The sequence below is a fragment of the Rattus rattus genome, chromosome 1 (assembly GCF_011064425.1).
Source record: "Rattus rattus isolate New Zealand chromosome 1, Rrattus_CSIRO_v1, whole genome shotgun sequence".
Classification (NCBI taxonomy): Eukaryota; Metazoa; Chordata; class Mammalia; order Rodentia; family Muridae; genus Rattus; species Rattus rattus.
This window is the reverse complement of record NC_046154.1, coordinates 3,232,187-3,245,773: the sequence shown is the minus strand read 5'-3', so window position 1 is coordinate 3,245,773 and position 13,587 is coordinate 3,232,187. Positions and strand designations below refer to the sequence as shown.

The 13,587-nt window shown below is 46.9% G+C and overlaps 2 protein-coding genes across 8 annotated transcripts in view; both read left to right on the top strand.

Annotated features, from left to right (window-relative positions):
- Nucleotides 1-7,903, top strand: part of Unc13b (unc-13 homolog B) — an 82,948-nt gene extending 75,045 nt beyond the window's left edge. For 2 of the 7 annotated variants that reach the window (XM_032891880.1, XM_032891871.1), the window contains exons 21-33: nt 62-205; nt 694-771; nt 1,166-1,243; nt 1,710-1,798; nt 2,011-2,163; nt 2,275-2,398; nt 2,506-2,562; nt 2,724-2,804; nt 3,319-3,466; nt 4,851-4,907; nt 5,545-5,637; nt 5,978-6,137; nt 6,306-7,903. In XM_032891880.1, coding sequence (XP_032747771.1) covers nt 62-205; nt 694-771; nt 1,166-1,243; nt 1,710-1,798; nt 2,011-2,163; nt 2,275-2,398; nt 2,506-2,562; nt 2,724-2,804; nt 3,319-3,466; nt 4,851-4,907; nt 5,545-5,637; nt 5,978-6,137; nt 6,306-6,591 — 1,548 coding nt within the window. In that variant the 3' untranslated portion in view covers nt 6,592-7,903. The remainder of the gene's footprint in view (nt 1-61; nt 206-693; nt 772-1,165; nt 1,244-1,709; nt 1,799-2,010; nt 2,164-2,274; nt 2,399-2,505; nt 2,563-2,723; nt 2,805-3,318; nt 3,467-4,850; nt 4,908-5,544; nt 5,638-5,977; nt 6,138-6,305) is intronic. The other 5 variants (XM_032891920.1, XM_032891909.1, XM_032891862.1 and 2 more) reach the window with 4 other exon arrangements.
- Nucleotides 7,904-10,289: 2,386 nt separating this feature from the next.
- The window catches only part of LOC116891124 (phospholipid-transporting ATPase FetA), a 110,060-nt gene continuing 106,762 nt past the window's right edge, over nt 10,290-13,587 (top strand). Inside the window, exon 1 of the mRNA XM_032891849.1 lies at nt 10,290-10,346. The gene's annotated coding sequence lies outside the window, so the exon portion shown is untranslated. The remainder of the gene's footprint in view (nt 10,347-13,587) is intronic.

Below are 13,587 nucleotides of genomic sequence, written 5' to 3'. Positions count from 1 at the left end.
GCAGAGCTCTTTCAACCTACAGCTGAGTATGGATGGTTATTCCATGTGTGGTCTTCCTTAGTTCCAGCAAACATCGGAGCATGCCTTGTTTTCCTGTTCTGTGGTGGACGTCTTTACACAACTCAACCAGAGCTTTGAGATCATCCGGAAATTGGAATGTCCAGACCCCAGCATCCTTGCCCATTATATGAGAAGGTTTGCTAAGGTAACAGTGGACCTCCTGGGCCCTTGCCCCTTCACACCACCACACTCACAGTAAGTCATAGGCCTGTGTTCTGCCCTCTTCCATGGTGACCTTCTAGTAAAGCCTTATATTACCTACTTACCCTTTGCTGTGTAAGCAGACTGATAGTCCGTCTCAATTCTGCTCTGCAGTTGAGGGAACTTTGCTCCTTCCTACGAGTCCTTCTTTGCTTTCTTGATATTTGGGTTTGTTTTGTTTTGTTTCATATATTTGAGACCTGGTCTTGATGGATAGCCCTGGCTGGTTTAGAACCCACTATGTAGCCCAGACTGGCTTTGAACCTGCAACAGTCCTCCTAGGGTCTGCCTCCCGAATGCTGGGACCATATGTGTGCATCACTGGAGCCAGCTCCCTGCTGCCTTTGTGTTGGGATGAGAAATGGAACTTCAGGCAGCAAGGTCCCTGTGAGACGTCAAAGATTCTCTCTTCCCTTTCTTCTCTTTCCTCAGACCATCGGCAAAGTGCTGATACAGTATGCAGACATCTTATCAAAGAACTTCCCAGCTTACTGCACAAAGGAGAGACTGGTAGGGCCTGGCTCTGGGCACTGAGAGGAAGGGAGTGGAGGATATTTGAGTGTGCCCCACCTGGTTTTGACTTCTCGTGCCCTCCATACTTTGCTTGAGGCTCATGCCACAAGATAATGAGAAGTGTACCCCTGAGCCTCCATTTGATGCTTTTTCTCTACTAAGCATTTGCTTGTGTTCAATTAAAAATGTAGACATTCACAGTTAGAAAGAGTAATACCATGAGTTCCTGTGTAACTACCACCTAGCCTAAATTTAGGCAAAATGTTTACTATCTTTGTTCAAAGAGAATTCTCTGGATTTGCTTTTAGCTGTGAGATAGCTTAATAGAGTGAGGACCCAACCCTAGGGGTGCTGTGCTAAGACTGAAGGATCTGTCTGTCTGTCCCCAAAGCCCTGTATCCTGATGAACAACATGCAGCAACTGAGGGTCCAGCTGGAGAAAATGTTTGAGGCCATGGGAGGCAAAGAGGTAAGTTTAGGGTGTGTGCTTACTGTACTCTGTCTGGGCTGCGTTCCCTGGCCACAGAGTTCTACCTTCTCTCAATTAAGTGTAGGTAACTCGTGCTTAGATTCTGACTTAGGATGGTTTCATTTGAGAAAGGCATTGTGACAAAATCCTAGAGTGGAAAAGTAGCCATTGAGTTATGGTACTAACCCAGAGAAACAAGCATAGAGGTAGGGTCCTAGGAGGGAGAGTCAGGCATTTGGGGTATGGACCTACGATAGAGAATTAGCCATTGGGGCCTGTTTCTAAGAATTAGGCTTGGGTCCTAGGAGGGAGGGGCAAACATTGAGGTTTAGTCCTGGGAAGGAGGAGACAGTATTGAGATATGGTCCTAGGAGGGAAGAGTGGATGTTGGGGTATCGCCTTAAGGGGGAATGGTGGCATATGAAGAAGTGAACCAGTCTAACCTGGCCTTCCCCTATGGCCATAGCTGGACTCTGAAGCTGCAGACAGTCTGAAGGAGCTGCAGGTGAAACTGAATACAGTTCTGGATGAGCTCAGCATGGTGTTTGGAAACAGGTCAGTGGCCTCCCATAATATGCAGCACTTAGACCAGATGTAGTTTCTGGACGTTCCGAGAGCTGCTATCCCTACCCATCCACCTGTAGACATTCCTGTGTTCCTCTGTGTCGTCCCTCGTGGGGACGCAGCATAAGGAAATGAGTCTGAATTGCTGCTGCTCCTCTGTCAGTGTGGGGGACAGGGAGGGCTGCACTGTGGGCATATTGTAGCTTCCAGGTGCGGATCGACGAGTGTGTTCGACAAATGGCTGACATCCTGGGCCAAGTACGAGGCACAGGGAATGCATCCCCTAATGCCAGAGCCTCGGTGGCTCAGGATGCAGATAGTGTGCTGCGACCTCTCATGGATTTCCTGGATGGCAAGTGAGTAGCACTCTGAGAGGAAAGGTAAAGCTGAGGCCTTCGGACAGGGGAGCCTCTGGGGAGCGGGCACTCCATACTTTCCCCAGCCCCACCTGTTGTCTGTGTCTGTAGCCTCACGCTGTTTGCCACTGTGTGTGAGAAGACAGTGCTGAAGCGAGTCCTGAAGGAGCTCTGGCGAGTGGTGATGAACACCATGGAGCGGGTCATCGTCCTGCCCCCACTCATTGACCAGACAGTAAGAACACCACCCTCCCGATGGCTCCCACTGTCTCCTTTCCCTCACTCCCCACCTCCTGATAGTTTGCAGTCTTCTGCTTTTGATTGATCTCTCTCTCTGCCCAGGGCACCCAGCTGATCTTAACTGCTGCCAAGGAGCTGAGCCAGCTTTCCAAACTCAAGGTTCTTGGGGTGTGGAGTCCATGAGCCTGCAGGGGAGTGCCTGGGGGCCTGATGTTGGGGGGAGAGCTACTATGTGAGGGCTATTTTTGAACTGGCTGGAGAGGGCACTTCACTTATGATTGCTCTGGGCTTTCCTGATAATGTTTTCTCTGGGGTTCCAGGACCACATGGTACGAGAGGAAACACGGAATCTCACTCCAAAGCAGTGTGCTGTCCTCGACTTGGCCTTGGACACCATCAAGGTGGACACTCCCCTTCTCCTTCTCCAGGCAGTCTCCCTGCAAGCTAGCTGTCAGGTTCTTAGTACTGTGTATCCAGAGAGCATGGCCTGGGCAGTGTCAGGGGTACAGAGAGAGAGAAACCATTCTAAGCCCGAGACACTAGATTGGTAAGGTGATAGGTCGGGTGCATGTAAACTGCCTCAGGCATCTGGGAAAGTACATCTGAGGTGTCAAGTTCCCTAAGGTTCAGAGAGGTAAAAGATCACTTTTGACTCTTCACTCTACCTAAAATGCTTCTATCTCATACCTGCCCAACTAGATAGGCCCTTTCTTCAAACACTGCCTCCAGGAATATGCCTTCCCCTACTGTTCTTGCCAAATACCTGAATGATGCTCAGGGATTCTGGCTGGCTCCATGGGTGCTTCTGATCATAGTGTGTCAAATAGTCTGTTCTTATAGTCTTCTGGCTTCTCTGAAGACAGTTGGGGGGCTGCCTCTCTGTGAGGATGAAGCAAGTGATCATTTATCTTTCAGCAATACTTCCATGCAGGAGGCAATGGTCTGAAGAAAACCTTCCTGGAAAAGAGCCCAGACCTGCAGTCTCTACGTTATGCCCTCTCTCTGTATACACAGACCACAGACACTCTCATCAAGACATTTGTGCGCTCACAGACTGCCCAGGGTAAGGGACTAAGGACTACGTGTGCCCACCTCCCCTCCCATATACAGCACCTGTAGGGAGTTGTTACTGTTCAGCCCTCAGAGAGGAACCAATTTCTCCTCCAAGCTTGGCTTAGAGAATGTTGGCTGTCAACATTCAGTACTTACCCAGGCACATACCCACACAAGACAGGGGGTTGAGAGTTACAGGGGCTTTGGAAATGTGTCTGGGGTTTCCGTATTCCTTTTCCTGAGCATCTCCTCCTGCCCAGTGCACATTTACTGGGCTCAGCTTTGTTCAGCTGAGTAATTAAATGAGGAAGCCCTGACAGGGAATGGTTGGATGCACATGCAGCCTTACTGCTTGGTGGTGTTCTGGAGAGAAAAGGACAAAGGCTTCCCGACCAGACAGCACGGATGAAAAGATTAAGGTAGCTCACGGGCAGCTGAAGGGAGCACAGCAAGGCTGAGGGCTCAAGGGTGATGCTTATGCACTGGGGACTGACCACACAACTCGGTTGATCTGTTTCGGGCATAGGGACATATTTTTTGTCTTGGGAATTTGCAGTCCCTCATACTTCTTCCTGCCTCCAGCTATACCTGTCCTAACCAAAGCACATCTTCAAAGAGAGGCTCATCCTGGAGTTCTGACCCGATCCTGGAGCCGGATCCTTCCAGGAGGCACCTACAGGCATACTTATGTGGGTTCCTCCAAGAAAGCTCAGTCAGGCTGCCAGGGTTATGACCCTGATGGCATAGCAAGAATGGGAGGCTTAAGTCTTACTGAGCTGTGGGTGTGAAGTACAGAGTTGACCCAGAAAGGAGAAATCTAAGTAGTTAAGACGGGAAGTGACTGGAGATAAGAAAGTGAAGAGGTTGTGCATTACTGCTCCATTTCCTACGCTGTTCTTAGTCAAGAGTCTAGAGGAAGAAACAAGACAAGTAGGGATGGGTGTGGCTGAAGGGAGCAGGGAGAGCTGCAGAACTGAGGACATACAAGGCCGTAACATGAGGGAGGGTCTGAGTTAACCCACAAGGCTTTTGGAAGCATTGAGCTACAGCTAGGTAACAGTGAAGATGGGGCATAAAGTGCTAGCGGGGCGTACTGTAGGGATTTTTGTCTGTCTCTTAAGGGACTAGAAAATCAGACGCTGGCACCTCTGCCTTTTCCTGTGGCCTTAGAAATGTTCTATCTATACTTTCTACTGTTCTGCCATGGTTTAGTTGGTCTCCAACTGGAGGAGTCTAATGTGGGATACTCAAGCATTGACTTTGCATCCTGCCCCCATCTGAGTTTCCTCAGAATGTCTATGAACCCTCTAATGACTGTAACTCTTTGACCTCTAACTGCTCTTCTTTCTCTGTCCTCCTGCTGCTCACTTCTTGACTTGCCTGTCCTCGCTCAGTACATGATGGGAAAGGTATTAGGTTTACTGCTAACGAGGACATTCGGCCAGAAAAGGGTATGTTCTTTTACATTGTGCAAATATGAATCAAACACTGACTAGACTACAGTGAGCTGTATGCTGGACTGAACTAGCTGTTCAAAGTCCAGGAGTTCTGTACCAAATCTTGCCTTTGGCAGTGGCCTGGCTTCTTCAGAGATTGTGACTAGACAGTTGTTCTGTGGGTTGAAGTAGGACAGAGAAGGGACACCCAGAAATCCCAAGGACAAGCACGAGATTGCTTCTCTTCTCTAAGAGCATTAAGAGATATAATTTAAGTCAGAGCACAGTGACACATGCCTATAATCAGAAATCAAGAGACTGAAGCACGAGGCAGTCAAGTTCAAATCCACCCAGCACTGCACAGGGAATAAGAATGAGCAGAAAGCAGAAAGGAGGAGGGAAGGAGGGAGAGAGAATTCTCAGTATATTTTTGAAGTAAGTTTCTTCGGAGATTCTGCCGGTTTATTTTGTGTTATAGTGCACAGCCTCATTCTTTCTCTCCTTTTTGTTTCCTCTCCCATTTATTACTTCCCCATGATGACTGTGGGTGATTTCTTCCTGCTTCAGGGTAGGGTGTGAGGTGGGACATTCTAAACCCTCAGGTGAGCTGGACTCTAGTTCTCCCGTGGGCAATCATCTGTCTGTCCCTCAGGGGCTGGTGTGGACGACCCTGTGGGAGAAGTCTCTATTCAGGTGGACTTGTTTACACATCCTGGCACTGGGGAGCATAAGGTCACAGTGAAAGGTGAGTGCTGTTCACTTAGAAATCCAACCCTTTATCTATTCAATTTACTCTCCAATATCTGACCTCCCTCTCCTCCCAGGCCCCATCCCTAAGGGATCTGAATCTGCTTCCTGTCTGTGGATCCTGTTCCCCTAACTGGGCTGCCTTGTCTGGTCTTAGTGGGAGAGGATGAGGCTAGTCCGGCAGAGTGTGACCCTCTCTTACCATGGCCTCACTCATCTCTTGAAAGCAGGGGCTTTCCCAGTGCTCCGGCTCCATCCTCCCCAAGGGAAACATGACCTAGGGCTTAAGAACTGGGAATACTGGTGGGATCTCTCACAGATCTCCCTTGTTTGGTTAGTGGTAGCAGCCAATGATCTCAAGTGGCAGACAGCAGGTATGTTCCGGCCTTTTGTGGAAGTGACCATGGTTGGCCCACACCAAAGCGATAAGAAGAGGAAGTTCACAACCAAGTCTAAAAGTAACAGCTGGACTCCCAAGTACAACGAGACTTTTCATTTGTAAGTTAAGTTACAGAAAAGGAAACCTACAGAGCTCTGAAACTGGGGAGTGCTGGGTGGTAAGGCTGAAGAAAGTGGGAGTAGACCAACTGGTTAGATGTCAACCTTGGATGAATTGAGCAGAAAATGTTCATTTCTGGCTTTTTATCCTCTGCCCTGTGCTCATAGCCTCCTGGGAAATGAAGAGGGTCCCGAGGCCTATGAATTGCAGATATGCGTGAAGGATTACTGCTTTGCCCGGGAGGATCGTGTGATAGGACTGGCAGTGATGCCCCTGAGGGATGTGGCAGCTAAGGGCAGCTGTGCCTGCTGGTGCCCGTTGGGCCGGAAGATCCACATGGATGAGACAGGCATGACCATTCTCCGGATTCTGTCTCAGAGGAGCAATGACGAAGTAGCCCGAGAGTTCGTGAAGCTCAAGTCAGAGTCTCGATCCACAGAGGAAGGGAGCTGACCATCTCTGCCATCTTTGCCTTGTGTGCCATCCAGACAGCACCCACTGCTCAGATCAGTCAGGGAGAGTTAGCTGTGTAGCCAGCTTAGAGTCCTCGTAGTCAAAAAGCTGACTCTCCCAGTTAAGGATGACTAAGGAGAATCTTGGGGTAGTAAGACTATGGCTCTTTAGAGAAAAGTCCTGAATCCCCAACCAGTAGGTCTGTGGTGCTAGAAGCTGAGCTGTAGAAGCTACTTCATGGAGAGGTTTTTCCATAAATAGAGAGGAACAGACATTCCAAGAATGCCAGTTATTCTTGGTAGACAACTGTCCCCTCTACTTCCCACTTCCACCCTTCTCTAAACCACACTTTTCCAGGTAGGCACTTATGTGCTCCTCATAGAACATGTTTAGAAGGCCTGGAGCTTGTACCTGGCTGACTCCATGATGCACAGTGGAGATTGGCCAGAGCAGGAACACACAGAATGGAATTCACTGTCACTTGAGCAGCAGGACTGGTTTGTGTGGCTTCAGTGAGAACAAGGCTTGGAAACTGAACAAGATACCTTCTTCTGCAAAGACACTGAGCTATTTCCTTTGCTCAGAATAGCTGTCATAAGTCAGAGCAGGTTCACATGGTGCTTTGGAGCCCTGAGCAGAATATTTCTTTGGAATCCAGGCACCAGGGGTCTCATCTGCCCAGAGTACTCCCAGCTCCCTACTCCTGTAAGCAGGGAGTGATGCTTAGAACACACACACACACACACACACACACACACACAACACACACAACACACACAACACAACATCTTATATGTATAGACTTGAAGGCTAACTAAGGATCCAAGGATATTTTCTTGAGTAGTCCCTGAACAAAGCCAAAAAATAATGGAAAATGGTCTAGAAAGAACTGTTCTCACCCATGGCCACAAGCTTCTGGCCGTCCTCCTTACAGAAAGCATCTAGCCTTTGGCCTTCCTCTTTTCTTTGGGATCAGCTGCTGTTCCCCACGGATTGGTCAAGCATAAAGAAGGAACTTGGGCTTTCATTCCTCGGTATGAGCTGGATGGAGGGGGACTTCAGGGCTTGTTGGAAGGTCAAAGACGAACCCTTTCAGCAGGTCAGATGAGCTTCCTGGACTCTTGCTCAGAAATGTGGCTTGATCCTTGGATTTCCTGATAGTAGCCTCCTGAAATTGCTATGGACTCAACATTTTCCACAGTGCGCCACAATACAGGAAACAAACTGAGCATCTTTGCTGTTTTTAATTATTATATGTGCCATTATTATGGGAAATTGTAGGGTAGACTTTAATAAATTATCTTATAACAACTTTTGGAGTCTGGAATTCTGTAAATATTTGGAAAACTATAAAAATGATTGTCATGTTTATTCATAGCTTTTGGACTAATAACCCCTGGTTACACTCCCCCTCCCCACTCCACTTATAGCCAATGGTGGAAACTAAGTGTTCTGAATGACCACTGACTCCACAGTCATTAGGCTGATTCATTTTGGTTTTGACTGAGACAACCAGTCTGATAAACAGTCTTGTTACATAGGACATCAGCTTCTTGCAAAAGGTGCAGAAGGGAAGGAGCTGACATGAGCCACAGAAAAGTAGTCCATGCTTCCTCCTTCCTTGTCTAGGATCACTGGGGCAGATCACAGCCTGGGCAGAGGAGAGATGCAGAGCAGAGCAGAGCATAGGGCCCAGGCTGCTGTGACAACCCAGGCTGGGCTTTTTGTCTCAGCTCTTGAAGGCAGATAAGCTGTGGTAGCAAAACTTAGAAGGTAGAGAAAGGAAGGTTAAAATGAGGCCTCATGGAATCAGAAAATACAGACCTCATAAATTCCTTCCTACCACAGCTAGCACCTGCAACAGGAAACTGGACCCATTTCCATTGTGTGCTAAATAGAGACTTTCTATTCAGTTGCCTGGTCATTTTAAAGCTTCTTCCTTCTCCCACTCCCCTCCTAAAACAGCTACTTTCTGTCCTCTGCATCAAAATTGTCCCCTGGGCCTGAGTAGGGTGGCTCACACGTTAAGAGCAACAGTTGGGAGATAGACATTTGGATCTCCGTGAATCTGCGGCCAGCTTGGTCCACATGGCAGTTCCAGGCTACAGTTAGACCATGCTGATAAATGGAATGTTCCTGGAAACCTACTACCTACTTTCTAGTTCCACTACCACTAGTTGTCAAGGGACTTGATTGGGTTCATTTTCTCTGCCAGTTGAAGAGCTACAAGCAGAGCAGGGGGAAAAAAATCTCAGCTGTGACAGACAGGTAGCTATAGAGAAATTGCAAAAGGGCAGATTCAGCAGTTGGAAGAAAGCTTTTTATTAAAAGTGAGAAAACATTCCTATTCAGTAGGGACTCTCCTGCAAAGGAGAGAGAGAGACTCTCCTGCTAAGCAGAAGCCCAGCTTCTTGATGGCTAGGAACTTGTAAAGTGTGAAGGTTCTTCCACCCCTAATTTAGGATTGGTGCGTTTAAAAAAAGACAGGACAGTTAGTTGGTTGGCCTACAACTATTGTATAACCATGTCCTGACCTGTCTTGAACTTGCTGAGCCAGTCACTCAGCAGGGGCCCCACTGGCAGGAGGAGTTTTTAAAAAAGCCCATAAGACGGCCTCCTCCTCCTCCTCCTCCTCCTCCTCCTCCTCCTCCTCCTCCTCCTCCTCCTCCTCCTCCTCTTCCTAACCTGTTACAGAAGTGCTCCTCTGTGCTCCTCCTCCGTGCTCTGATGTTCCTTTTCTAGTTTAATTTATTTATTTTACATTCTGGCCTTTGTCTCAGGTCAAGAGGGTAAAGAAGAAGCCAGGCATCTTGGAAGTTCATAGTCTTTATTACTTAGTCATGGCCCCTCATGTTTGTATCAGGGACTCTAACTCCTCGTCCCTCGTATTTTTTTATTTCCCCTCCTCTGGATCGCGGATAAACCCCAGCCTTTGTTCCTGCTCTCTTTTTAAAAAGTACTTTAAAGTATTTATTTTCGTGTGTATGGGTGTTTGCCTGCATGTACGCTAGTGCACTGCCTGGGTGCCTGGTACCCACAGAGGTCAAAGGAGGCATCAGATTCTGGAACTGGAGTTATGGATGGTTGTGAGACACCATATGGATGTTCTCTGCAAGAACAAGTGCTTTTAACCACTAAGCTGTCTCTCTGGGTCCTTCCTCTTTTCAGGTCAAAGCTACTCAGTGGTCACCTTGGCTTCTAAGCTGAAACTTAAGTCTCACCAGGAGGGCACACCCATCACATACCCACACACACAATCCCGCAGCTGACCGAATTATTGCCCTTATTGTTCCCTACATATTTGTGCACTGTGCCCCTCGGTGCTGCTTTACATTCTTAGGTCCTTGTTAATGTCTAGCCACCCTTTCCACTACCTTCTATATTAGTCTGTCACCTCTGGAAGCCATTGGGACTCGACCAACTCTGGCAGCACTCTCCATTGCCATTCTCCCCTCATTAGCATGTAGTTAGCCCCCGGAAGGATCTGAGGATTTCATCTCTACAGGACTCAGCCATCTCAGGGATTTAGGACCCAACTACGTCAAAGCCAGACTTTTCATCTGCTGTATCCTGGTTAGGGCGAGGGTGGCAGAAAGACGGGGGCGTGGCTGGAGACGGGGGTGTGGCTGGAGACGGCCCGTGGCAGCGCGTGGGTGGGCAGGTCCAGCTCTGGGCGGAAGCTGTGGCTCTGTGGCACCTGCGCAGAAAGGTGCGTTAAGATGGAGGTTGCTGGAGTAGAAGGCTGTGAGGCGACGGTAAGTAGGGGGCGCCCGAGGAGAAGTTACGGTTTTCTTTCTGACAGCTTTGCTTGGAGACCTTAGATTACTTGAACTACGGTTGCTCAGCCTCCTACTTCTTTGAGAACTATTGTAATACTCACCAAGAGAACTCTGTCAGTACTCCTTAAATATACAGGTTTCCCTGGCACTCCTAGAGATATCTTTGTCCATACACTTCAGAGTTTTTATTCTCCGCCAGATAGCTCCCAAAGGGCACACATTTGTCCATCTATTCCTTAAATCAGGTTAACCCTAAGTCTCCCAGCTGTTAGCCCTAGTAACTAAGGAAGTTTGCACATTTCCCCCAGACTGTTAAGATTCTTGGGCATTTGCTGTCATTCTCATCCTTTTAATGCCTACTTGACAGGAAAAATTAAACTCTCTACCACGAACAGATTTTCTAATGTGAAATTGAGTAGGTATTTATGTATCCGAGGAACTGCCAGGGTAGACATTGTTGCTTTGCCTTGAGATAGGGTCTTGCAGGATAGTCCTAACTGGCTTGAAACTCACTGTGTAGACCAGACTGCTCAGCAATTTGTATTGATCCTCCTGCCTCTGCCTCCTGGCTGGTAGGATCATAAGTATAAATTGTGTTTGGGGCCCTTGGAGGCCAGAAGAGAGCACCACATCCCCTGAGACTGTAGTTAAAGAGCAATAGCAGCTGCCATGTGTGGGAACTCAGTGCTACTGGAAGAGTAGCGTTTCTCCAGCCCCTTGATAAAGTATCAAACAAAAGAAGAGTAGAGAAAATTCCAGGTTAGAAGGTATGAACTAGCAGACTTTTAACGGCAAATTTTAAAGTGATAGCCAGTTAGGGCTATCACTTCCTTTAGCCTAAGTGTGTGGCATGCTTGTTCACAACACATGTTTTGCATGATCATCCCAGACCCAGGAGCAGAAAGGAAAAACTGAAAAAGCAATATAAAAATGGCAAAAATGGTATTGAAGCCAGAATCAGAAGACATAAATATGAGCTCAGCTCTGATACGTAGTGTTCAGGAGTCTGGCCTTTAGCATAACAGTTTTCTGCAATTGATATTTGGAATGGTAATTCCTGCCATATCTACCTCAGAGGGGGTGAGATGGGCTCATGTGCATAAGAGGACGTTGAAAACTATAAATTTTCTCTATGTGAATACAGAAGTTTTACACAGAATCCTCTGTGTTCTGATAAAGTAACTCTGTCCCAAATTCAAGGAAAATATATTTGTTGAGCAATTCCTATATGTCAAGTATTCTTCTAGGTCCAGGCCCTAGCATTGGATAAGAGACAAATAACTCATCAGCATATTAATTACTTAAGTATCTAGTGCAGACTCAACAGCATAGTGAAGTAATAGGAAGAATCTAAATTCTAGACTTAACTCTGCTGCTGTATATCTATGAAAAAGACTCTTGTATGCCAACCTGACTATCTGCATCTGTGAAATGCGGAGTTAAGGCAGCCTCAAATGTCCTTCCCAGTTGAACTTACCTAACGTAATGAATTTATTGCCTCCCAAGCATGCCCCTATCGAAACAGCTGACCGGTCAGAGAACCATAAGGACAAGTACTAAAGTCACAGTGGGTTCAGCACAGCAGTAGGAAACAGCAGAGTTGTTCAGTAGTAGAGTGCTCAGAGACTTCATGGAAGGCTAGGCAGACTGGGAAGGATGGAGACTGGGTAGAAAAAGAGAGGGGGCCCTTGCAGGTATTGGAACGTGAATGGAACTTCAAAGGAATAAAGCATTCATCTCTTCTTATCCCCTTAAAAAGATTTTTACATTTTTTAAAAGATTTATTTTATTTATTTATTATATATAAGTGCACTGTCACTGTCTTCAGACACACCAGAAGAGGCATCAGATCTCTTTACAGATGGTTGTGAGCCACCATGTGGTTGCTGGGATTTGAACTCAGGACCTTTGGAAGAGCAGTCAGTGCTCTAACGGCTGAGCCATCTCTTCAGCCTCCATGTATTATTTTTCCGATGTAGCAATCAGAGACTTAGCAGAAAGACAGTTGATACAGTCATAAAGATTTGACCTAAGGACCTGGTCAGTGATAAAGGAACTATGAAGGAGTAAACACAAGGATTAGCAGCAGCAGTGAGTAGCTCTCCTAAGGCTGAGAGGATAAAGGCAAAGGACTGTTCATACAGAGTCAGGCTGGAGCCACGGCTCTGGGAGGAGGGCCTTCCAGACAAGAGCTATGGTCTTAAGTGGTGAAAATCACGGCAGGAACTTGAACAAGGTGCAGAGGAATGATTACCCTAATATTCCCCATGCCCTTCACTTGCTAGCTAGTACTCCATCTACCCTGGATGCCCACTTTACATTAGGTCCTTTCTTACATGCCAAAATTGCTCCTCAGCTAAAATACCTTCTCCAGCCAAGGTCTCAAAGTGTAGGTAAACTGACTGAATGAAGGAAAAGATAACCTCAAATCCCCAGAAACCTGTTGCTCATTATAATGACTCTGGCTTTTAATGGGAGAAAGTTAAGAAGTCATCGAAAAGTTCTACAGTATCCTTAACTTCTGACATCGGCATTTTTAAATCATTCACTGGAGGAATCACCTGGATTTTTGTTCAGTGAGCTTTGATCACTTTAAAATTATTTAGATGCTGAGTTCTTTTATATCATATGAGGAAGTATATATTAATGGTCCTCAGTGTTGAATGCACATTGGAATCTCTTGATATTGGATAATACTGAATTTTGATTGGTTGGTTGGTTTGGTTGGTTGTTTGTTTTTTTCAAGATAGGGTTTCTTTTTATAGCACTGGCTGTCCTGAAACTCATTCTGTAGACCAGGCTGGCCTTGAAGTCACAGAGATCCACCTGCCTCTGCCTCCCAAGTGCATGAATTAAAGGTGTGTATCACACTGCCTGGCTTGAATCCACTATTTTGGTTAGTTTAATTTTGGCTGCACGCTAGGCTTTTGACATTTTTTTTTTTACTTCAACCTGAACTGGGTACTGCATATACCCAAAATTCTAGCTATACAGAACACTGAGGCAGAAGATTGTGAGTTCAAGGCCATGATGTGACATAATGAAATCTAGTCTCAAAAACAAAATGAGAGAGAAAGCTCAGGTAAGTGCATTCCTGCTCCTCCTGAACACTCAGGTTCAGTTTCAAGCACCCAGTCTGTAACTCCAGCTCCAGGGAATCTGATGCCCTCTTCTGGCCTCCACAGACACCTGCATTTGGGTATGTTTACCCGCACAC